Source organism: Podarcis erhardii (genome assembly GCF_964252035.2).
Source record: "Podarcis erhardii genome assembly, chromosome: 9".
Classification (NCBI taxonomy): Eukaryota; Metazoa; Chordata; class Lepidosauria; order Squamata; family Lacertidae; genus Podarcis; species Podarcis erhardii.
This window is the reverse complement of record NC_138512.1, coordinates 42,762,418-42,787,686: the sequence shown is the minus strand read 5'-3', so window position 1 is coordinate 42,787,686 and position 25,269 is coordinate 42,762,418. Positions and strand designations below refer to the sequence as shown.

General features: G+C 43.2%; 1 protein-coding gene across 3 annotated transcripts in view; it reads right to left on the bottom strand.

The window, feature by feature from the left end:
• The window catches only part of TTC29 (tetratricopeptide repeat domain 29), a 115,698-nt gene that overhangs the window by 22,616 nt on the left and 67,813 nt on the right, over positions 1-25,269 (bottom strand). For all 3 annotated transcript variants that reach the window (XM_081875381.1, XM_081875380.1, XM_081875382.1), the window contains exons 10-11: positions 23,253-23,376; positions 19,699-19,938 (exon numbers count right to left, since the gene is read on the bottom strand). In XM_081875381.1, the coding sequence (XP_081731507.1) occupies positions 19,699-19,938; positions 23,253-23,376 (364 nt within the window). The remainder of the gene's footprint in view (positions 1-19,698; positions 19,939-23,252; positions 23,377-25,269) is intronic.

Below are 25,269 nucleotides of genomic sequence, written 5' to 3'. Positions count from 1 at the left end.
CCCCTAGTTTTAAGTCACAAAATGCTTCCCCCCGCATGTACACCTAAGGCCTCAGACTGGTTTTCTCAGGCAGTTCCCTTTTGCTGTTTTCAACTGGAGAGAATAATACAAGCTTTTCATCACCTTCCAAATTAATCTGTACTATGAGATGTCCAGTGGTTTCCACCCCCTGCACTGAGTTATGATGCTGTTACTAAGAAGCCACAGCGATAAGCAACACTCTTGAAGATAACCTTTTTACTTTCAACCCAGAGAACACAACCAAAAATAAAAAGCATGTACCTGAAAAGTGCCTCACTCTATAGCTTTTTTCTTGATTCCCAGACCCCACCCATCCAACCCAACAAAGTGCATTCCAGGACCAGAGCACAAAATACAGAACTATAATCCACAGTACAGACTCTAGGTTGAATCAATAGCTTTCTTCAGTTTCCAAAAGAAAAACAAATCACTCCACAATTTCATTCTCTTTGTAGAATACAAAGATTCAGAAATGGCTTATTGCAGAAAATGAGTATTTTCATGGCAATATTTTGTTGCTGCATTAAGCTGATTACACATGCCTCAGAATGTAGCCAAGAGGAATCAAGATAAAGCCTCAAAGGAAGAAATTCAACCGAAAAAGGGTCAATGCATAATGATCTGCTCAGCCAAATACAGTGGTTTATTAACTTAATCCTTTCCGGAAGTCCGTTCTTAAACCAAAGCTGTTCTGAAAACGAGGTGCGCTTTCTATAATGAGGCCTCCCGCTGCCGGTGCCCTTCCACTGTTTGGATTCCATTCTTAGACTGAGGTAAAGTTTGCTAACCGGAACACTACTAACTTCCGGTTTTTGCGGAGTTCATATACTGAATAGTTCATAAACAGGGCTGTTCTTAAACCGAGGTACCACTGTAATTGTGTGAAACCTACTGCTATACTATTAACAAACTCTACCCCAAAACCAGATCAGGACTGCATGTGCACTGTGTGTATAGACATAACAAGCAATGTAGTAACTCATACTGACAGAACTCAATCTAGACCTGGAGGGTGTGGAGCAGCTAGAGATATTTCAATAAGGTGTTTTAACTGACCCATTAGGCAAAGCAGGAAAGCCAGAATCCTAGCGTTTATATCAGTTCTTGTTCATCCAAAGGTTGCCTGCCAACTGCAAGAGCCAATGTTCCACAGCACTCTTTCCTTTTGCACCTGGCTCTTAGACTTCAAGTACAATCCCAGCAGGCAGCTCACCAGGTTAGATTCTGGAGCAGAAATGGGGACTGTGCAGGCCTCCAACATTCTTCAGCTCCAGCCAGCATGGCTGAGACTCCAGGATGAGAGAACTGTAGTCCAGCAATGTCTGAAGAGCCAGAGGTTCTTCATCCATGTTCTGAAAGGTTTCCTGGTTCAAGCCACAGCTTCCCTGTCAAGCATATTCCTATATTTAGGAATTTAGCACAGAAATGTGAACCTGTGACATGACTTTGGGTGTAAGCCATTTCAAGCTCACTTTTACAAACTCGAGAGAGAGCCGATTGAGGATTTACCTTGCAACTACCCTGATTATTATTAATGCAAATGAGGCGGTGTTGATGCGGCAAGTTTGAAAGAAGGCAGCTTGTCTAAAGCCATCCAGTGAGTTCATCAGAGATACATTTGAAATATAGGAGAAAAGGATAACTTCTTTTAATGAAACCCACAACTCCCAGTCTTTGATTCTTTCCATACTCACCCTGGATTTTCATATCTGGTTATGACTCAGAAGTGCCATGTATATTTTCTATCAAACTGACAGAAAATGAGTGTGTTTATGACAGCACCACAAAGAGGATAGCTCAGTCAGTAGAGGATGAGACTCTTAATCTCAGGGTTGTTGAGCAAAAAATCCCTACATTGCAGGGGTTGGAGTAGATGACCCTTGCAGTCCCTTCCAACTCTACAATTCTATGATTTAATGAGCTTATCTTGGATATACAGAATACTCAACCATGTTTCAGTAGGATAAAGAGTCAGGGCTCAGTCTACTTAATAGAACAAAAACCAAAGCAAGAATTTGTGCACCCCCAGTGCTTTAAAAAGCTTGTGCTAAAGGTTGGTACATTGCTAAGTACTTCATTTCACTTTTAAAGCAGCGGTTCTTGAGATAATGCTAAAGAGCACTTCAGCATTCGATAAACAAAAAAGGGCTGTCTGAAAAGCAGTAAATTTATTTAAAAGCACATCATATTATTTTAGACCAGGGTTTGGGAACCATGTTGGCTCCACAAGTGGCCAAACTTCCATGTGTATGCAGTTTTGACTAATGCACATATTTTCCCAAGCCACTTCACTTTAATATAATGCATTTTAATGTTATTGTCACCAATATATTCATTTATATGCACACTTTGTCCTAATATATGCATTTTTGTAAACACTGTTTGACTGGAGAACTTCATCACAAAATTCAGAGACGTGCACATTACGAAATATGTTTGTGTTTCAATTCTAGTATTGTTTTGGAAAGCGTGAAATAGGTAGGATCGGCTTTAAATGCAAACTGAATCAAATTTCTGTCCTATCCCTAGTCTGGTCCAAGACAAGAAGTGGCATGCAATAAAGCTTGATGAAAAGGAATAATAGAAGAACATACGAAAGAAGACAGATACAGGCGGGTTATGAGATGCTTTCTATTTATAAACCTTCAATTTGTGGCTTTGGGGAAAAAGAGCTGTGTGAGAGAATGAAAATGCATAAGAGGTCGAAGCATAACACTTCCTTTGAAAAAGTTCCTTCCTTCTATACCGACGCATTCTGGAATTCTGGAATTCAAAGGCAGGGGAAATCACAGCTTATGGCCAAAAGGGTTTCACAGTATCTTCACATTTACCACACGTGTTTTGGCACAGAGACTTTCTAAATCTGTCAACTGCAGAACTATTCCCATTGCTCTGGCTTCCAAAACCAAGTGCAGTGTGATCCTAAGCATGTTTTCTCAGAAGTTGTTGCTACTGAATTCAAGGTAGCTTTTGTATCTAATTGCATGGGGTTGCAGTCCTAGTTGGATGCAAGCCCTCTAATATCGCTTGAACTTACTTTCTTGTAAGTTTACTCACTTAGAGTCACTTCATCTGCAAATATTGTAAGCGGTTCACAACAAAGCATGGCAAAAACAACAAAGCAATTTCACACACACAATAAATCATTATCCATTAGAGCTCCACACAAAGAACAACTCAAGAAAATGTGTTATTAATTTGGTAGGAGTTACAATGAAGGGTAGATTAAGAGGCTATTGGCTTGGATCCTAACGTCCTGTGAATGGAACTTGGCTTATGGAACATTCCTGCTGGAGAGAAAGGAGAGGGAGGCAATCCCCGCCCCCTGCCCTGCAGCCCCCTTATGCCCTCTCAAAAACAGCTCCAGAGGATTTCAGTAGCAGCATGGGACACAGGGCTGTCTTTAACATGTGTGCCCCCGGGGTGCAAAGCGCCCCCAAATGTAGTTTAGCCCCCCAAATATACGTAACATAATATTTTGATGTAAGAGTTAATTTTGCGTGCATGGCGCCGTTGAGTCTGACAAGCACTGCCGCTGGTGCGTCTTTGGTAAATGAGCGCACAAAGTTGAAAGTCCTTTAGTGAAACAGTAGGTATACATTTCGGTAACACCTAGGTATATATGTATTTTGTTTTCTAGCTTGATCAAAATTATTTATTATTTCACAACAGGTAGATAGTTAAGAGCTTAGGTAGCTTCAGCAGCGGGTGCCCCCCCGAATTCGGCACCTGGGTGCTCCACACCCCTTGCACCCCCAGGTAAAGATGGCCCTGATGGGAGATAGCACTGGGAGCTGTTGGAGGGCATGGGGAAAATCAGTGAAAATAGCTTCCCCCGCTTCTCCCAGTATTAGTCTCCACTGGATCAGAGCCTCCTCCATTATTGTGGGGAGGTAAGGAGAGTCCCATGGACTCCAAGAAGATCAAACCTATCCATTATTAAGGAAATCAACCCTGAGTGCTCACTGAAGGACAGATCGTGAAGCAGAGGCTCCAATACTTTGGCCACCTCATGAGAAGAGAAGACTCCCTGAGAAAGACCCTGATGCTGGGAAAGATTGAGGGCAGAAGGAGAAGGGGACGACAGAGAACGAGATGGTTGGACAGTGTTCTCAAAGCTACAAACATGAGTTTGACCAAGCTGAGGGAGGTAGTGGAAGACAGGAGTGCCTGGTGTGCTCTGGTCCATGAGGTCACAAAGAGTTGGACATGACTAAATGACTGTCAGGGAACTGCCATCGGAAAGGCAGGCGGTGGAAGGGCTCTCGGACGCTAAGAGAGACTCGGCAGCGGAGGAAGGTACCAGCAGGGGGAGAGAAGGAGCTCAGAGAGAAAGTGAGTCGGAGGGAGGGCTCCGAGAGACTTCTAGTGAAAACAGTGGAGAAGTCTCAGGACCCCCCATAGGTACACCCACTCCTCGCCGGAAACTGTCGCGCCGAGAATCCCGAAGACGCGTTTCCGTTAAGGAACTTTTATGTTGGAGCAGATTCCGCAAATGCCCACTGTCGGATTCTGCCAGCGATTAAGGGAGTCATGTTTAAGGGGCTCCGCTTAAGACAGAGTTTTGAGAACCATGCCCAAGCTCTGAGGGACTAAGCTTTTACGCACAAGCAGCTCATCATCCCATCACAGCAATCCGACAGTCCCTGAAAGCCGCTTGTGCAAAGAGAGGCATCATGAGCAACCCAACCGGAGCCGGAGACGCAGGAGGAGCTGGAGCGGGTCCAAGCCTGGAAGAAAGGTACAGGGTGTTGGAGCTCCAGCTAGCGCTGCAAACGGCGAGGCTCGAAGAGAGGCGGGCTCAGGATGCAGACAAGGGAAAAACCACCCCACTCGCAAGGAAGGTGCCAGGGTTGGTGCAAAAGTTTGGGGGTGATCCCAGAAATTATCAAGCCTTTAGGACAGAGATGCAATACGCCCTCAATCTGCAGTTTGATGACTTTCCCGATGAGGAATCGAGAGTGGCGTTTGTCATTGGGCATCTCGAAGGGGGGGGCAAAAGACTGGGTGAGGCCCCTGATGGCAGCGAATAATGACGCTCTAAAAGACTCGAGAAAGTTTTTTCGTGCCATGGACCTGATGTTTTCCAGCGAGATTGAGCAAGGGGTGGTGCGCAGACAGTTGATGGCGTGTAAACAGGGGAACCGATCCGTCCGAGAGTACTGGACAGAGTTTACCATGCTGATCCATAAATTGGGGTGGGACCTGTCTGCGGACCCGATACAAATGCTGTTCGAAGAAGGTTTATCCTCGGCGGTGAAGGATGAACTTTCCCGCGCGCCCAGGGCAGAGTCTATGGACCAGCTGACTAAATCCGCGCTTGCCATAGGAGCGTGCCAGGAGGCGAGAGCCTTGGAGAAGCGGGAAGGGAAAGGGAAACGTTGGAGTGAGTTCCGCATTCCAGAGATGCCAGAGCAGCATTCCCCGCCAGTAGAACCGATGGAGATTGGAACAGCATGCGCGCACGGAGTTTCAAACACCAACGAAGGGCGGAAGAAGGAGGGAAAGAGTGCCAAGAAATGTTTCCTCTGCCAACAGCCAGGTCACTTTGCCAGAGTCTGCCCTCAAAGGAAGGGATGGCAAGGAATGGCGGGAGCTGTTGGGGGTGAAGAAGAGGGGGTTAAGGAGCAGGTAAAAGCCAACGCCTGGTTGCCAGCATCGGGGCACAGCAGCCAGGCCAAAGATCAGTGAATGTGCCCAAGCCTGAACCCCCAAGACCAACGCTTGTCGTAGAGGTGGTGCTAGAGCTACCAAACGGACATCCACTAAAGATAAAGGCGCTATTGGACTCAGGCAGCTCCTGCAATTTTATGAGCAAGGAGTTTGCAGCTGAACACCAGATACAGACTATCCCTTTAAGTAACCCTTTGCAGGTGACAACGATTGATGGGAGGGAACTGTTGGGTGGAGAAGTTAACCAACAAACTATCCCCATGATAATGAAGGTGGCAAGACACACGGAGGTGATAGCGTTTAATGTGGCCACCCTGGGAGGAGCGCCCATCATATTGGGAATGAGCTGGCTAGTGCTGCATGATCCGCTAGTGGGATGGCACCAGCGGGTAGTTTCCTTTGGGTCAGCACATTGCCTAGCACACTGCAAGGGGGCAGAGGCTCAGGGAGGAGCCCAGGCCACCCTAGCAGGGATGGAAGTAGCAGATAAAGGGAAGGTACCACGACAATACGCCGACCTGGGTAACGTCTTCAGCGAAAGAGAAGCAGATAAACTGCCCCCGCATAGACCCTTTGACTGTCAAATTAACCTACTCCCAGGAGCCCAGCTGCCAGTGGGCAAGCTGTACGCCATGTCCGACAGGGAAATGCAGGAGTTAAGGGAGTTCATTGACAAGAACCTCAAACGAGGTTTCATCAGGGAGTCACGAGCGGTGGGGGGTAGTCCAGTGTTCTTTGTAGACAAAAAAGACACGGATAAACCCAGGTTGGTAGTGGATTACCGGGCCGTAAATGCAGTGTCAGAACCCGTGACTTTCCCCATGCCCAGAATCGATGACATTTTGACCCGAGTGAGGAAGGGGAAAATTTTTACCAAACTGGACCTGAGGGGGGCGTATAACCTGATACGAATGAGAAAGGGAGATGAATGGAAAACTACCATGTTCACCCCCTTGGGGGCCTTTGAGTACCTCATTATGCCCTTCGGTCTACAGGGGGGCTCAGCCTGTTTTCAATCATTCATGAATCACGTCCTGGGACCTTTACTTTACAAAAACTGTGTGGCATTTTTAGATGACGTATTGGTGTACTCAGAGAATGAGGAGCAGCATGTGCGGGACGTAATAATAATAATAATAATAATAATTTATTATTTGTACCCCGCCCATCTGGCTGGGTTTCCCCAGCCACTCTGGGCGGCTTCCATAAAAACCAGAAATACACTAAAATATCACAGATTAAAAACTTCCCTGAACAGGGCTGCCTTAAGATGTCTTCTGAATGTCAGGTAGTTATTTAAGAGAGGTACTGAGCAGACTGCAAGCAAACCAGCTGTGGGTGAAACTGGAGAAGTTTCAGTTTCATACCAGAGAGGTGGAATTCCTGGGGTACCATTTGTCAGACAAGGGATTGGCCATGGATCCCAGCAAAGTTCAAGCGGTACTGGAATGGAAGACACCGAGAACAAAGAAGGACGTGCAAAGGTTCCTGGGGTTCGGGAACGTCTACCGGAAGTTCATCAAGAACTTCGCCCACTTAACGGCGCCCATCACTGATTGTCTCAGCAGCAAGAAGAAATTTGTCTGGACGGAAGAGGCGCAGCGAGCGTTCGAAAGGTTAAAGAAGGCGTTCGCGTCGGAAGAACAACTTTTGCACGTGGATCTGCAGCAACCGATGAGAGTAGAAACAGATGCATCAGACCGCGCGGTGGGGGCGGTGCTTCTTCAGCCGGGAAAGGATACGTCGGAATGGAGACCGTGTGCCTTCTTATCGCGGAAACTGAACAAGTCCGAGAGGAACTACACCGTGTACGACCGAGAACTACTCGCCATTCATGAGGTGTTCCGGAGATGGTGACACTTGCTGATTGGAGCGCAGCACAAGGTCCAAGTGTGCACCGACCACAAAAATCTAGAATACTGGAGAACTGCTGGAGTACTGAACCAGAGACAAGTGAGATGGGCCCAGGAGTTCTCCAAATTCCATTTTGAAATTTGCTACGTGTCAGGGCCGGAGAATGTCAGAGCGGACGCTCTCTCTCGAAAACCAGAGTATTTAGAGGGGGAGGGAGCGCCAGAGGAGAGACATATCATCCCTGAGGACCACTGGGTGTGTGGGGCGGCATTGGTGGGGCCGAGAGAACTGGTAGAGGGAACCGAGAACGATGAATACGTCCAAGATAAGCTCAGAGGACTCCGGGGAGGTGGAGAGAACACAGGGGGTTTTGAGGAAAGGAACGGAGCGTTGTATTACAAGGGGGCACTGTACATACCCGAAGGAGAATTGAGGAGCCGGGTACTCAAACAATTGCACGACAGCTCCACAGCGGGGCACTTCGGGCAACACAAAACCATGTGGTTGGTTACCAGGGAGTTTTGGTGGCCCAAGGTGAGGGAAGACGTACGGGAATATGTAAGGGGGTGCGACCGCTGCCAGCGGGCAAAAGGGGAGAGGCTGGCACCGGCGGGACTACTGGAACCCTTACCCACACCAGAAAGGCCATGGGAGGCAGTATCCATAGATTTTATGACGGATCTGCCAAAATCCAAGGGGAAAACAGCTGTCATGGTGGTGGTAGACCTATTAACCAAGATGTGCCACTTTATAGCCTGCTCGCATGTGGTCACAGCGGAAGAAACCGCCAAGTTGTTTGTAAAACATATTTTTAGGTTGCATGGCGCCCCCTTGAGGGTGGTCTCAGACCGAGGGAAACAATTTACTTCCAGGTTCTGGAGGAAGCTCATGAGCTTACTGCACGTAGAGGTCAATTTTTCGACTGCCCGACACCCAGAAACAAATGGGCAGGCGGAAAGGGCAAACAGTATTCTACAACAATACCTGAGGTGTTATGTTAATGACAGAGAAAATGATTGGGTAGATAAGTTGGCTCTGGCAGAATTTGCCTACAACAACGCGGAGAATGTGTCCACAGGGATGAGTCCCTTCCTGGCAAATTATGGGTGTCATCCCAGGGCATTTCCAGGAGAAGGAGGGGAAAGATGGAGTGTCCCGGCAGCGGAACACTTTGTAGAAGAGATGGAAGCGATCCACCGGCAGCTCCAACTTAATTTAGAGAGGGCCAAAGAAGAATACAAGAAGCAAGCAGACAGAAACAGACGGGAAGGTGAAACCATAAGGGTGGGGGACCGGGTGTGGTTATCCACCCAAGGGCTGCCGTTCAAGGGCGGGTGTAAGAAATTGAAACCTAAACGGCTGGGACCATTTGAGGTGATACAACAGGTCAACCCAGTGGCATTCAAACTCAGGTTGCCCAACCACATGAAACTGCACCCAGTATTTCACAGGTCCTTACTGTCGCCGTACCGAGAGGGGCGGGAGTGGGGGGGACGTGAGAGGGAGGTTACTCAAACACCAGTCATAGAAGAAAGGGAACTCAACAATCATGTGGCAGAAATCGTTGATTCCAGGTGGAAGGGGAATCAGGTGGAGTATTTGGTAGAATGGGAAGGAGAACCGGAGTCAGAGAACACATGGGTACCGGCAGAAGAGGTCAATGACAAGGTTTTAATAGAAGCGTTTCATCAACGGTTCCCAAGGAAACCTCAGCCGGTGACACGGTTCGGGAGGGAACACTTCGGCACCACCGATGAGGAAGAGGAGTTCGAAGGGTTCCCAGAATCAGGGCTGGAAGAGGGAATAGACTCCGATGAGGAGGAGTACTTGGGAAGAAGAGACGGGAGTCAGTGGAGAGAAGTGTTCGAGTCCTCTGACGATGAGGGAGGTTCTTTCCGGGGGTTTCCGTCCTCACCGCCCGTAGATGAGGGGACGGGAGGGGGTGAAGGGGGCCCTGGAGGGGAGGTGGATGTCAGGGAACTGCCATCGGAAAGGCAGGTGGTGGAAGGGCTCTCGGACGCTAAGAGAGACTCGGCAGCGGAGGAAGGTACCAGCAGGGGGAGAGAAGGAGCTCAGAGAGAAAGTGAGTCGGAGGGAGGGCTCCGAGAGACTTCTAGTGAAAACAGTGTAGAAGTCTCAGGACCCCCCATAGGTACACCCACTCCTCGCCGGAAACTCGCCGGAAATGTGATACAAACAATTACTACCAATTATGATTTTTTTAAATGGGAGGAGCTGTAAGGACAACTAAGAATCCAACTCCATGTTATTATCACATCGGCCTGATTGTTTGAAGCTTTTGTCACATGTTGACTACATGGTAGTCATCATTGGGAAGAAAGTTCCCACATGATGGGTTTGTCACTTCATGAATGGTTTTTTAATGGATCCTCTGTTTCTACTCTGAATCACTTGCAAATAAAAGATCAAGCCGCCATTAAATAATGCTTGAAACTGCAGAAGGCTTGCTGTTTATGTAAACTTATATCAATATATTTCTATCAAAAAGAGAAACGAGTAACAGAAAATAGAAATTGTCCCAGTCTTTAAATGCAAAGGTTAAAATATATTAATCACTGTCTTTTTTCATTTGCCCATTTCAGACATCTGTCAATAGGAAGATCTGATTTCTTTATCCAAGCTTCACAAATATAATATTAGTATCTTCAGAGAAAGATCTTGTCTGTGAGAGCTCCAATTTCATTGCCCCAACTCAATTACTGCATTCTTGAACTGAAATGTATTCATTTGTGGGCACTGAGGCAGCCAGTGGGAGGGTATTGATTGGAGTATAATGTCATGTGAAGCAGTAATGTCATGTGAAGAGTAAGATGAAAAAGTGTTTTCTGCTTAATGGGTTGGTATTAAGTAGGTGGGAACGGCTTCTAATTAGCCAACAATTGCTGTGTTTCCCAGTTTTCCTCCTTCCCCTCCTCCTGTCGGTCACCAGCTGCCAATCTCCCTCTCCCTTTTTGTGTGTGTGGAGTTCATTGCTCACTGCAGTGAAAGCCTTTGTTTAAAAAAAGAGGGCTCCCAGGGTCTCAGCTGCTGGGGTACAGCTTGCTGCCTGCGATGAGTAGCAACTGTCAGTTTATTTTATCTCAGCCTTTTCATCATTCTGCTGAAACTGGTCGAGTGAAACCACCTGAGAGACCTGAGGATTCAGTACCTACAAGTCATTAGCCAGGACTGCTCAGCCTCTCCCCACACAGCAAGTCAACTGAATACAGCCTAAAATACAGTCCACTTTAACCCCATGTTTTCCTATGGACATGTGAGACTTCCACTTGTATCCTTCTGTCAAAGAGATAATTTCTTTAATGTCCCCCATAATAAAATTAGTATGTAAAGGTTTTTCTAACACTGCATGGTACCTCACAATAACAGGGCTCAATACCAGCTTCTGAGAGAGTTAAACATAATGCAGTGGACATACGAGATTTATCCCAATCTCTTTCATCCGAAATGGTTTCTGGTGTCTAGATTATGTCCCAGAGCACACATTTCACCGTCAATAATATCCCCATAATTCACTGTCCCATTTATCTAAATATTTTTCGTTCTACATTCTGGTTGTGTTTTTTTTTGGGGGGGGGTAGGGATTGAGGCACATGTAATTTAGAATGTAATTATAAATGGGATTTCCTGTGTATCAATATGCCTATTCAATTTCACAGTCACAGAGAGCAAAATCAAGCTTAATTTGTATCATATATGTGTTTTCTTCCTTCTTTTGTACATGTATCTTTTTATTTGTCATGTTTATCATTTAATCAAATTAGGTATGCATTTACAGCAAATGTGTACTGTGCAAGCAATAAATGCATTATTTCCCTTTCACAAACCTCTGTTTCTGACTGTTGTTAAGAATCATAAATAGAAATTTTTTTAATTATCATCAGGAAAAAACCTTTGCAGTAGAACATGAACATGAACAACCTGTTGATTTCAGTACTAGTATTAGTAACTCTATGGGGATTAGTTGCTTGGTGATTCCCATGTGCTGACAATATGACATTAATAGCTTCCCTGCCATCTCCTCTGTGGTTTAACATAACACTATAGGTAAATAAAAGTGTCTAGCCTGTTGCTTAGCATCATAGTACCTGCAATTTTAAATGAATGCTATACATTGTAAGTATGTATTTTATTATAATTGTCAATAAATTAGGGAACGGGGTGATTTTAAGACATCCCAGACATATTTTGGCCCAGGTGACTTTACTTTTGAAAATAATAATATCCAAGCAATTTACATTTGCTTAACAAGGCCTTTTGGGAGATCACACTTTAGATAACCAGCTCAGTTGTTTTGGTTCATCCAATATAATTTATATATAGTAAAAGAGGCATAAATAATATATGTGTGTGTGTGTACATTGTGCATTCACTCCAACACAGTTATCATTAAATATTAAACATCACCCAGTATGCTCTGGGGCTGAAATACCAGGACGAAACCAGTACAAGGTTTGGATGTGGGCAGTAGCAGAATATTCATTATTTCATTCTTGTAAGGTGATAGTTGGCTTCTGGGAAAGCACAGTTGAAAATGCTGCCTTACTCAGAGTTCAGTTTGACCCTGGCTGATCTGACATCATTAGTTGTTGGCTATGGTTTCTTGTTCTACTACCTTCTAACCTGGAACTTTCCCAGAGTAAAGAGCAACAGAAATGAAAGAGATAGGAAACTGGAAATGGTGGGTGTCAGTCACTTTCCTGTATGGGTCAACCAATTCAACATTATAAGCTCAGTGTTTCTCAAGCCTAGGTCCCCAGCTGTTGTTGGACTACAACTCCCATCATGTCTAGTCAGCAGCACCAGTGGTCAGGGATGATGGGAGCTGCACTCCAACAACAGCTGGGAACCCAAGACTTAAAAACACTGGTGTAAAACTATGGACCAATATAGAGCCTACACACAAGACCAGTACACAGTGGGCTTATGAGTGCATTTGTACAGTTGTAGCTTGGTTCTCGAATGCCTTCGTACTCGTACATTTTGGCTCCTGAACACTGCAAACCCCGAAGTAAGTGTTCCGGTTTGTGAACGTTTTTCGGAAGCCTAACGTCCGACGCAGCTTCCGCTTGACTGCAGGAAGCTCCTGCAGCCAATTGGAAGCTGTGCCTTGGTTTTCGAATGGTTTCGGGAGTCGAACAGACTTCCGGAATGGATTAAGTTCAAGAACTAAGGTACCACTGCACCATGTATTGGTGTCATCAGATAGTCATTGTTGTATTCAACATTTGAAATAGTGACTACAGACTCAATGACTATAGACCTGATCAGTGTGGCTGTTAATTCTCCTTTCAGGAAATGACCTTACTCAACTCTACATGTGGAAACTCTAAGCAAATGTTACATCCAAGATATGGAAGTATAGTGAGCCTAAAAAGATGAACAAAGAGTCTCACCGCTGTAGACAGAATCCCACTAGTGTTCCATGCACAACTAGAACTGCTTCAAAACTAGCCTATTTTTCTTATGAATGTTGTCAGATCTTACAATGATGCCTTCAGTACTTTCAGCACAATCATTATGTCTACAAGGCATAATTTTGGGGGTCAAGCTTTGTAATGTTATTTTTAGGATGTCATGGATACATTGGTTGCCAAAATACAGTTTAGTCTTCGGAGCAATAGGACATGTGAGCCAAGGGTGTCCTTCAGAAACATCTGTAACAGGCACTCACTCCCATTTTTCTTTCTTAGCAGAAGAAGCTAGGTGCTCTGTGTTTACTTACACATGTGTAGCATTGTCATTGCAATATTTTAATATCTTAGTCTGAACTTGTGCAATTCAAACTTATTAAAGGGGAAATTGCCAACTCTTCTGGCAATTGCGTAGCATTATGCAGCACAGTCAGTCAACATGGGTGAGGCCCTTCAACTAAACCTCATTAATAATGATGATGATGATGATGATGATGATGTATGGAAGTGAGAGCTGGACCATAAAGAAGGCTGATTGCCAAAGAATGGATACTTTTGAATTATGGTGCTGGAGGAGACTCTTGAGAGTCCCATGGACTGCAAGAAGATCAAACCTCTCCATTCTTAAGGAAATCAGTCCTAAGTGATCACTGGAAGGACAGATCGTGAAGCTGAGGCTCCAATACTTTGGCCACCTCATGAGAAGAGAAGACTCCCTGGAGAAGACCCTGATATTGGGAAAGATTGAGGGCACAAGGAGAACGGGACGACAGAGGACGAGATGGTTGGACAGTGTTCTCAAAGCTACCAGCATGAGTTTGACCAAACTGCGGGAGGCAGTGGAAGACAGGAGTGCCTGGCGTGCTCTGGTCCATGGGGTCACAAAAAGTCGGACACAACTAAATGACTAAACAACAACAACAATAATAATACCCTATGCCTCTTTCCCTGACTTGGGCTGGCAGCAGCTGTGGCATGCAGATCAGCCCAAGTCCAAGCTGCCTGAATTAACCGGCCCCAAGCCCAGACATTTCCTTTAAAATGTAAAAATCTGCCTGGATGGACATGTCCCCCCCCGCCAAGGACATGCCCAGGTTTCCCCAGACGTATGGAAACTTTACTTCAAGCATCTGCTTTCATTTAAACAGCCTTTTCATTTCAACTAGCCATCTTGGTATGATTGGGTAGAAGGTTGTTAATGTGATGCTGAATTTTGGTATCATAGATAGTTGTAACTGTGAAGAATCTTACTACTATGGCCTTAGTTCAACTAAAAGTTGTGCTGTATTTTGGAACTTTCATGAAATAAAAGCTTTCAAGTCTGTCCGTCCCACCTCAAAAACCCCCCAAAAACCAACTAGCAGCAAATCAGTAATCAGAGAGAAGTTTTTAAAAAATACTTCTAATCTTCCAATTTCCTCTTTTTATGTGCTGTGCCTATAAGTTCAGAGGGCATCAAACTGTTCAAGAAATATACTAATGATCTACCATGTAAAGACAAAGTTATAAATGAAGTATAAAAAAGATGAAAGAAACTTTAAAAATGTATGCTGAACTAAAGAGACAAAGTATTTAATTGAAAAGTATAAAGTAAGTATAGGTGATGTTTTAATGCTCATATGGAAAATAGCAAAGGGGCAATAAATTGCAATTAAGACAAAAATGAGAGTAAATCTTAGCACTTTTTTGTATAATGGAATAATAAAAATGCCAGATAGGCTGGGAACACTTAACTATACAACTGGTTATTAATTAAACAGAAGATGAAATAACAGAGTGCAAGAAATGAGTTTGAATTAAAATCATTCTTTATCCCCGTAACACTGCTGGAATACCAGGAATTTCTCCCTCACACCAGCAACTGCAAATCCCCTTCCTTTTCTGAATTCATTGCAGATGATACCCAGCTCTACCTCTCTTTCAAATCAGAACCAGTGAAGGCGGTGAAGGTCCTGTGTGAGTGCCTGGAGGCGGTTGGAGGATGGATGGCGGCTAATGGATTGAGGTTGAATCCTGACAAGACAGAAGTACTGTTTTTGGGGGACAGGGGGCGGGCTGGTGTGGAGAACTCCCTGGTCCTGAATGGGGTAACTGTGCCCCTGAAGGACCAGGTGTGCAGCCTGGGAGTCATTTTGGACTCACAGCTGTCCATGGAGGCGCAGGTCAATTCTGTATCCAGGGCAGCTGTCTACCAACTCCACCTGGTACGCAGGCTGAGACCCTACCTGCCCACGGACTGTCTCGCCAGAGTGGTGCATGCTCTAGTTATCTCCTGCTTGGACTACTGCAATGCGCTCTACGTGGGGCTACCTTTGAAGGTGACTCGGAAACTACAGCTAATCCAGAATGCGGCAGCTAGACTGGTGACTGGGGGCGGCCGCCGAGACCACATAACACCGGTCTTGAAAGACCTACATTGGCTCCCAGTACGTTTCCGAGCACAATTCAAAGTGCTGGTGTTGACCTTTAAAGCCCTAAACGGCCTCGGCCCAGTATACCTGAAGGAGCGTCTCCACCCCCATCGTTCTGCCCGGACGCTGAGGTCCAGCGCCGAGGGCCTTCTGGTGGTTCCCTCATTGCGAGAAGCAAAGCTACAGGGAACCAGGCAGAGGGCCTTCTCGGTAGTGGCACCTGCCCTGTGGAACGCCCTCCCATCAGATGTCAAAGCAATAAATAACTATCTGACATTCAGAAGACATCTTAAGGCAGCCCTGTTCAGGGAAGTTTTTAATCTGTGATATTTTAGTGTATTTTTGGTTTCTATGGAAGCCGCCCAGAGTGGCTGGGGAAACCCAGCCAGATGGGCGGGGTACAAATAATAAATTATTATTATTATTATTATTATTATTATTATTATTATTATTTGAATAAGTACAATGCATTTTGGTCTAAAGCAGAAATTTCTTATTTATTTTCTTGCTATTGGCATCCAAACTGATCTACTGGTATTTTCCTAACACTCCTTTTTGTTTTGTAGGACTGAACAGTTAATATGTCACCTCAGCAGCCCACATACTTCAGATTCTTTCTTCTTGGCTTTACTTTTAGTTGGCTGGCCTTTGCCTCAGTTTCTAAAGCCTCCATGGCTAGACCTGAAGCCTCAGTTTCTCTTCCTATGGGCTCAGATGCCGAGTGAGCTGTCTCTGTTAAAGCAGCTACAAAGCTCATAGTGTTGTTTCTGCAATGTGAAGCTTAGGACTCTCTTGGATTCCCATTTAAATGGAAATGTTCCTGAGGGTTCATGGAGAACAGCTTTCAGTTTAGTTTCAAGCAATGAAACTACCTGCAAACAAGGTGCCCTTTTAGAAGGCATCACACCTCATCAGCTCCATCTGGTACGCAGGCTGAGACCCTACCTGCCCGTGGACTGTCTTGCCAGAGCGGTGCATGCTCTGGTTATCTCCTGCTTGGACTACTGCAACATGCTCTACGTGGAGCTACCTTTGAAGGTGACCTGGAAACTACAGCTAATCCAGAATGCGGCAGCTAGACTGGTGACTGGGAATGGTCGCCGAGACCACATAACACTGGTCCTGAAAGACCTATATTGGCTCCCAGTACGTTTCCAGACACAATTCAAAGTGTTGGTGCTGACCTTTAAAGCTCTAAAGAGCCTCAGCCCAGTATACCTGCAGGAGCGACTCCACCCCCATCGCTCAACCCGGACACTGAGGTCCAGTGCCAAAGGCCTTCTGGCAGTTCCCTCACTGCGAGAAGCGAATTTATAGGGAACCAGGCAGAGGGCCTTCTCAGTAGTGGCGCCTGCCCTGTGGAACACCCTCCCATCAGATGTCAAAGAAATAAACAACTATCTGACTTTTAGAAGACATCTGAAGGCAGCCCTGTTTAGGGAAGTTTTTAATGTTTGATCTTTTATTGTGTTTTAATATCCTGTTGGAAGTTGCCCAGAGTGGCTGGGGAAATCCAGCCAGATGGGCGGGGTATAAATAACAATATTATTATTATTATTATTATTAATGGGATTTCTAATTGAAGTGATACTATGTGTTAGGGACAGACACCAACCACAAGATAAAATTTGGACTCTGATTTGGTGCTTCAGGAAATAACTGACTCAGAAAAGTGATTCACAGGCTATCCAGTTTGGTTTCTGAAGTCAAATCCTGGTCAGAAAATAAGAGCAATTAAAACATAGGGGGGAATCATTAAAAAATAATTAAGCATTGATAGAATTAAAATTTTACATGCACACATATATTTTGTTACACGCTACCCCAATTTCCATGTGGTGCAAAATTCCAGGAGTTCCAGGCACATAATCAGCTTCATGTCTCCTCAGAATGAGAGACAGAAGACTATGGTGCCTTTATGATATATGGTTTATTTACACACATATACAACCTGGGCCTATGGTGGAGGGACTCACAGCAGGAGGGTCTTGCTTCTCCCAAAGCAGCAGCCTTGGATTCCAGCATAAATCAATCATGGTTCTATCTCCCAACCTGCAGCCTTGCTTCTACCTTCTAGCTCACATAACTCTCTCAACTCTCCTCTTTGTCTTTCTAAGGGGAGTTGAGGAAGGAGGGCCCACTCATTTGTTATCTGGCACAGAGCCACTTCCTTTGTTATCTTAATGTCCCAAATTTAGAGGGCCATTACCTCAACAAAAATATTCTATTAAAAATTATAGACAAATAGATCCAGGGTTTTTGTGCTGAGCACTTAAAAAAAATAATTTTTGCAAAAAAAGCACCTGCCTAACTTTATTATTTTTTGGAAGAATTTGCTGAGATGATTTCCCCTAAAATTTTGGATAGTTAGTTGCCGTATTTCCCCGCAATGGCCATCCTTACCATTTTGGGTAGTTAAAATGGATTTAGTTCATCTTCCCTATTGTTTTATGGACTATTTGCATGAAAATAACATACATTGCAAAGGTGCCGCTAGGTAAGAAGCATGCTAAATTATAGGCAAATAAGTTCACATTTTTTGTGTGTGCTAGGCATCTTTAAATATGACTTTTTAATTTAGGGGGAGAATGAAAAAGGATTTGCTTTCTTTCCTGTGGTTCTGTGGGCAATGGTTTTGTTATAAAAAGAACATGCATCTCAGAGGAGCCCCTGGGAAAGTAACCTGCAAAATTTCAGAAGAATGGTGCAAAGGCTTGTGTTTTGCTCACTTTCTGTGACTTTAGGTGTGAGTTAAGTGCAAAACTAATTTGAGAGGAGTTGATGTGGGAACAGGTGGCAATGTGGTTGAAGGAGCTGAATATTCAGCATTTTCTGAGCAAGCATCACTAGCAGAACTAGAAAAGAGCACAGAACAAACATTAACAAGGGAATACATCACTTCAACATCCCTAGGAGAGATTGGATTGGAAAGCCTTCATAAAATAATTCCCTTCAAATTAGAAGCTAGACTTGTCAGTCACTAAAGGGCTCTCCCTCCTACTTTCCCTTACGCTGGTGCTTCCTTTATAGGGCAGGGGAGAAATGTTTGTTTTGGCAGACACATTCTCTACAGCCGTTTAAAACAGTCAGATCTCTGCAGCACCCCAAATCAGTCCAGTACAGCTTAGACAAACTGTCTCTGAAGCAACCTGCTGTGGTTCACGATTCCTCCAAATCTGATTCCTGCTTCTGCTATGTGTATGCCTTTGCGTGGAAAATGAAGCAGTGGCGAACCTTAGGACCTCACATGTCAGCAGTGCTCTGTGCGACACCCAAATTCAGTGCTCCTACAGCTCTTGTGTCCTACGCTCAGTGCTGGCCTTTGCCTCAGTTGCGCTCCCCTAAATCTGCCTCTGAATGAACTGTTTAGATGCAGCATGTGAATACCTAAATACTTCTATACATTATCCTAAAAGGACCCACTGGCTGCTACAGAGTCATCTATAATGATAGGGCCTTGCAGATTCCAGCCGACAAGGTAAAATAAGAGGGCAGACTCCTTTTTCATCCTTATAATATGCCATGGAAACGACTGTGGCGATAGCTACTATATGCACTCCCACACATATGCATACAAAGAGTTTTAGAGTTCTTTACCACTGCACATTTTCCACTGTATATTTCCAGCACTTACATAAAAGCCATTTCATAGCCCTGCTTCCATATCAAAGAGATAAATATCTAAGGGTTCTATCCAACCTTCTGCAAGCTGCAGTGGGAGTTGGGAATTGCTTCAAACTAGGCAGAGGAATTTGTGTGTCAGATTGCAGGCGATTTCATGCTCCCACCCGCCACCTGCACAATCTGCAATGATTGGTAGGCCCTTACTACCCTCTGGAAAGACTTTTTGGGGCAGAGGGAGATGCAGGCAGAGGAGGGAAAGGAAGAGAGACATTGCATAGGCTTGTCTTCTGCTCCCTGCACTGCTGGTTGCAACTGCTACAGTTTAACTGAGATTCACATGAGAAATAATACACCGCTGTTACATTCCTGTGAGAATGTGGCCTGGTTAATGTATCAAGAAAAGAAATTATTTTACCAATGTTTTCTAAGCTTGAAATTGTGATAACATCAAAAGCAAAGTCAGTGAGCTTCTAGCAAAGATATCCATTGGACTTGATTGTCTGTGTTTGTATATAGACCTATTTAATAATTTTTTGAAAAATTTCATGCAAACGCAAGTCTTACCTCCACCCAGGACAAAGTTAGTCCAATAGGATTAAACTCAGCAAGTAATTTAATAAAACTATACAAGAAAAATGACTTAACCATAAGGACAATGCAGCACTAATGCGTTTCATAACTACTGTCTTACCAACTGGAAAAGGGTCAGTGAACATGTCACTTCGGTTCTCCTTCCAGGCCACCAGGTACTTGATGTTGGCGTAATCTGCAGCTTCTGTGTGACTGTTATATTTCAGCATCATGTTATGAGCTTTCCCAATGCCACAATATACCTTTGTCTCGTTCACTAGAGCCCAGTCCGAAAGAGAATTTGCTGTAGCAAATGCCTGATCAAAATACTCGCAGGCCTTGGAGTAGTTACCCTAATAAAAGAAAAGACAGGTACGTTCTAGTTTTCAAATACTCCAGCATTTCTTATTTTCTCCACTTGCAGCCTTTAAGAGGTTGCAGTTTGTTGCATACTGAACCAACAAAGTGGCAAATTGTCATAGATACCCTTGGATTTACAGCTTTACATTATTGACTCCATTTTGTACCATTTAAAATGGAAAGAACATTAAATAGCAGACCAATATTGGAAGTACTGTAACTAAAAGGATAATTATTCTCCTGTGATGACCTTCCTCGTCTGATGAAAAACGGGAAGGGAAAATGCTATTGACTCTACTCTTTACCTTTTGCAAAAGCAGGAGTCCTATTCTCTCAATACAAGCAAGGAACATGGAGGAGGCACTTAAATTTATGGTTTGGATCATCTCAGAGAATTGCTAGAACCCTGAATTACTGCCACTGTCACTTCCCCCCCCTAATCCTACTCTCTACAGTAAAATGTTCCACTACGATCTTTAAGATCAGCTGGGAAGGCTCCCTTAAACATACTCAATATATAGCAAATATGTTCCAAGTCAGGACTGCAAGGTTACGCAGAGATGGGTGTTCCCTAGTGGTCTGGACTCTTCCCCCCCCCCCTTGAGACTTGTCTACACCTAAGTCTGTACAGTGTATATCTTCTGGAAGCAGTGAATGATAGTCAAGCCTTTTTGTGGCCAGGAATAGGAGTAGAATAATTAGAATATGGTTACTAGCTCCAACTCATTGACATGCAATAGATTATAAGCCAAAACAAACAAACAAATAAAATGCCCACAAATAAAAGTGTGCCATAAAGGTATACTTGAAATCTAGAAAGACAATAATAATGAAGCACTTCTCTTCTTCTGTACTACAGGCAGAATGGGCATGCTAAATGGATAAGCACTTCCATGTTAGGTGAAAAATAGTATAAACATTAAATAAGATACTCAGTCCTTATTCAACCCTGAAATTCAACCCCACGTTTTGTTTAGAAAATAGCCTGAAGATGTACGATACAGTATATATGCAGTTAGGTGTTGCTGAATTCACTTTATCAAGCATTTATCAGGGGTGTCGTGATGACAGTGCTAGACAAGGACTGGTGAGATCATGACTCACATCACTACACAGCTAAAAAGGTTACTAGGTGACCTTAGGCCACTCATACACTCTCTGCTTAGCTTACCTCACAGGGTGTGGGGTGAAATAAATATGTGTACTGCACTGAGTTCCTTGGAGGAAGATTGAAACCAAAAGGAAGAGTGGAACAAATAAAACTATTTTTGTGATAGCCTTCCACTTTTAATCTAAGTTTTAAAAAAGTAATATTAATGTAGCACATGTCTATGCCACCCTTCAACCAAATAGTTCTCAAACACAGTTAATGTAGACCAAAATATACACAACAAAAGCTACTCCCAATAATTGGGTAATTCTCTAAAATGATTTGGGGTGTGCAGCTGAGGGCTGCAGCAAGAGGGACAACTGGCAGAAATTAGGGAGGATCCTATGCACCCAGTCATTAATCTGTAACACAGATTACTTTCTGCATATACCGAAACATTAAAACACATGTGTGGAACTAATTCATAGTTATTACTAAATAGATATTCCAGTGACTATGGACTGTCTAGGCTTTTCCATGTTACTTGTTCATGTGAGATACACATGCATAATGAAAAAAGTTGGCTGATAGGAATTAATGTTCTAACTCTCCTGGTTTTGTTTTTTAATTGTGCATGTCCAATTGGACAGTTGGGCAGGGCTTTTTTTCAGCCAGAACTCACTGGAACTGAGTTCCAACACCTCTTTGGTGTGTTCCAGTACCTCTTTGTAGTGTACCGGCAGCTGTATAGCAGCACGGCACCCAGAGCTGTGTGTCAGAGCCTTCAGGCTTTAAGCTGTTCATGGCTTTATGCCTGTAGTGTGTCGGAGTTGATGTAAAGCGTCTGCAGTAACGCCGGCAGTGGCAGTTCCCCCCCAAAAACTGGTTCCCCTAAAATGCTCTACATCTTTGGCTCCCCCTAAAAAAAAAAAAAAAAAAGCTCAACAACTTTGGGTTGTCCATCAAAAAAGTGGGAGTTCTTGCACCTCTTTTTCTAGAAAAAAAGCACTGATGTTGGGGCAGTTCTTCATATCCTAAAGAATCTGAAATCTCAGTGAAGAAATTGAGTCAAATCAAACTTGAATGAAAAGCAGAGCTATTCTCTGAAAAACTCTTTTGAACAGGTATTAAAAGATAACTTAAAGTGGTATTTCAGCTCCTGATTCAGAAAAAGGGCTTGATTAAACAAACCAATGAACAGAAAACCTGACATTGTGTAGACTTTGGGACCAATCAAAGTGAATGATGAGCACCTGAGATTCACATCTGACACCACCCAGGATTCTGTATTTTACCCTCTTCAAAAGCTGGGAAGCAGTAAGCAGCACAGATGCCTGTCATTTTAAGGCTGCAGTTTACTGTAATAGCCTAGTGCAGAAATCAGCTTTCCTGCTCACTGAAGAATGGAATCACATTGGGGGAGTTTCAGTCACAGCTGAAGCTGCATCAGAATAGAACAATAAGATTAAATGTTTGACTTGCTAGCTACGGTTCAGATGTCCAACCAGTTTCTGAAAGATATGCACTGTTACCATACAACCAGGATAATGCCGTCTTTTGTTGGTATGCAGGCCAATACGTCTGCACTATTCAATAAATTGTTAGACTGGAAAATTTTGGATCTTAACTACCTAAGTCAACCGCAGCTCTTCCAAATGTGTACTGTGTATTTGCAGCTATGTTAGACTGTGCATCAAGTCATCATCTGAAAGTTAAAAACGCTAAAATCACTGGGAAGAATTCAACATCATGCTAAGGCGATCATTTCACCAGGGCAAACATTTTGGCTTACCAGATGGAATGACCCCCAACCCCACCCTGAGATTTGTTGTGCAAGTAGAAATCCTTTTGCAGGGCTTCTCATTAGTTGAATCCCACCCATTTCATTTTAGGGCTATCTAAAGCAAGTACTCCCAAGATTTGCTACTGTTGGGATATGGCACAAAAATAGCTAGGGAACATTATTTTCAGCAACGTTTCATTCTTTCATGCATGCATCAAAGTATTTATGACCCACACTTTCATACAAGCACATAAGACATTCCAAGTTATATTGAAGTCATCAAAAGCATCCATAACAAACATCAGTAAGAATAAACAAACAAACAAACCATGTCGCAACTGCACATATATACTTATATTTAAGAATCAGATCATATGAATCCACTGACGATGTTATCCTTAATCTATGATAGAACTTCTCAAACTAATACTTACTTTTTGGTTGTAAATATTTCCAAGGAACGTACATGCATCCACTAGACTTGGGCCAAGATTAACTTTGTTGGTAATAACCATAAACTTTTCCATGTACTTAATAGCTTCCTCCACTTCTCCCAGACTAAGAAACAAAACAGCAAACAAACATTTAATGAGCAAATTCATCAAAGGAGCAAATTCATCATACCGTGACTGATTATAGTTGAAGCTCTGCTCAGCAATCAGTGCATTGAAATTTGTAAGGCAAAATTTTGTAGCTTGAAATTATTAGTGTTGTTTGCGGAAGAATTGTAGGCTGCAGCAGCTACATCACAGTTTGAAGGCTGGAGCTCATAAACACCATGGCCTCCTTCAAGATGTAATTGCTGCTTTTTATCTGGGTAAGCCAAGGGTTGCTGGAGTCATACTACCTACCACATCTGCAGTAGATTGCAGGTGTTACCTCTAATTCCCAATTCAATATACACAACCTGAGGTCATTGCCAAATCTAAGCTGAATATTGGCAAATGTACATTGATAAGACATTTGCACATTTTTTAATAAAGCAAGCTATATTAACAACAAAGCACCTCCACACTGCCATTACAACACATAGCCAGATGCTACAGTTTGTTTGTGGGTGAAACATCACACAGTTCCTCTTTCTGAGTCTGTGTCATAGCTGGTGACCTTAATATTAGCTGTGAACCTGAGTGTCTAATGTGGCAGTGCAGAAAACTAAATGTCACGCCACCAGTGAGCCAAAACCTCCAGTCCTAATATAGAAACGTGTAGAAACTAAAGTTTATAGGTAATGACAAAGGGAATTGTTCTCTTATTGTTTTAAAGAAGAAGCTTCAAGTTAATTTTATGCAGCAAAAGACTGAGCTTTAAGAAATAAAAATATACCAACATAGTATATCTATGTACCAAAATATGAATGGTGGTGTTCTCTAACCTCACGTATGAGCCATAGAAATAGAAGACAATATCTACAAAATTGTAACAATGCCATGATGCCTCCACATGATTAAGTGGATCTAACATGTAACAAACTGATAAAGTGCTTAACAGTGAAATCCTACATGTGTCTACTCATGTCTAATTGAGTTTAGTCTTAGGACTACAGTCCAAAATTTCCATGGGGTTAAAAATGGTCTAACATTTAACATTTTTTCATCCATAGAAAGTGTTTATTTTATTACAATCAGGAGAAGGCGGCAAGCAAACATTCCTGGAATGTAAAATGTATTGCAAACATTTGCCATATGTCAAAAGGTTTCTAAAGTTTAAAATCAAAGTCACATTTTGATGGCTATTTTTCTTTCAAAGGGGAGAGAATCAAACATTTCCACCCAGAAGAACTGAACTGATTTATATAAGTTAAAGGACAAGGTTAAAATGTTAGACAAATATTAATTCCAGTTTTTCTAGTTTTCTATATGCAGTGCACAGGTGCAACTTGAACAGCATATTATATGGTATAATCATTAAATTCATTCAACCAGACCTTAGAGAGTTAAAAACATATATTCTGAGGAAAAGTACTCCTTGGTCCAAAGAATGAGAATGAAACTGTGCAGAATATTTGTGTATCAAGGTGATTCCAGTTTCCAACTGGGAAAACAGGACTGTTAACACCCACATCCCCTGACAACTGTCCAATTATGTATATCACACTTGGCCTACTGTTTGCAGTAGAAGTAATCAATAAAGGATGTGGTTGAGTGAACATAGATTTTGGTTGAACCAATGCATGAAATCTTAATCATTTACTCAGAGTGAAGAAATCAAATAGAGCAGAGATGAAACAGCCACTGAGGGTTTTGTTGATTGTGCCACCACGTTTGTGGGTTAGAAGCTGAAAGTAATAAGTCAAATGGAATCAGTGACAGGAGAAAATGTAAAAAGGTTTTCTTAATGTAATGAATTAATAGAAATGTTTTTGATGTATTTTTTATCTTTTTTGATATAGCATTACATGAACCTATATTCTATTTACAAAAAATAAATACCATTTACCTAAAGAAAGAA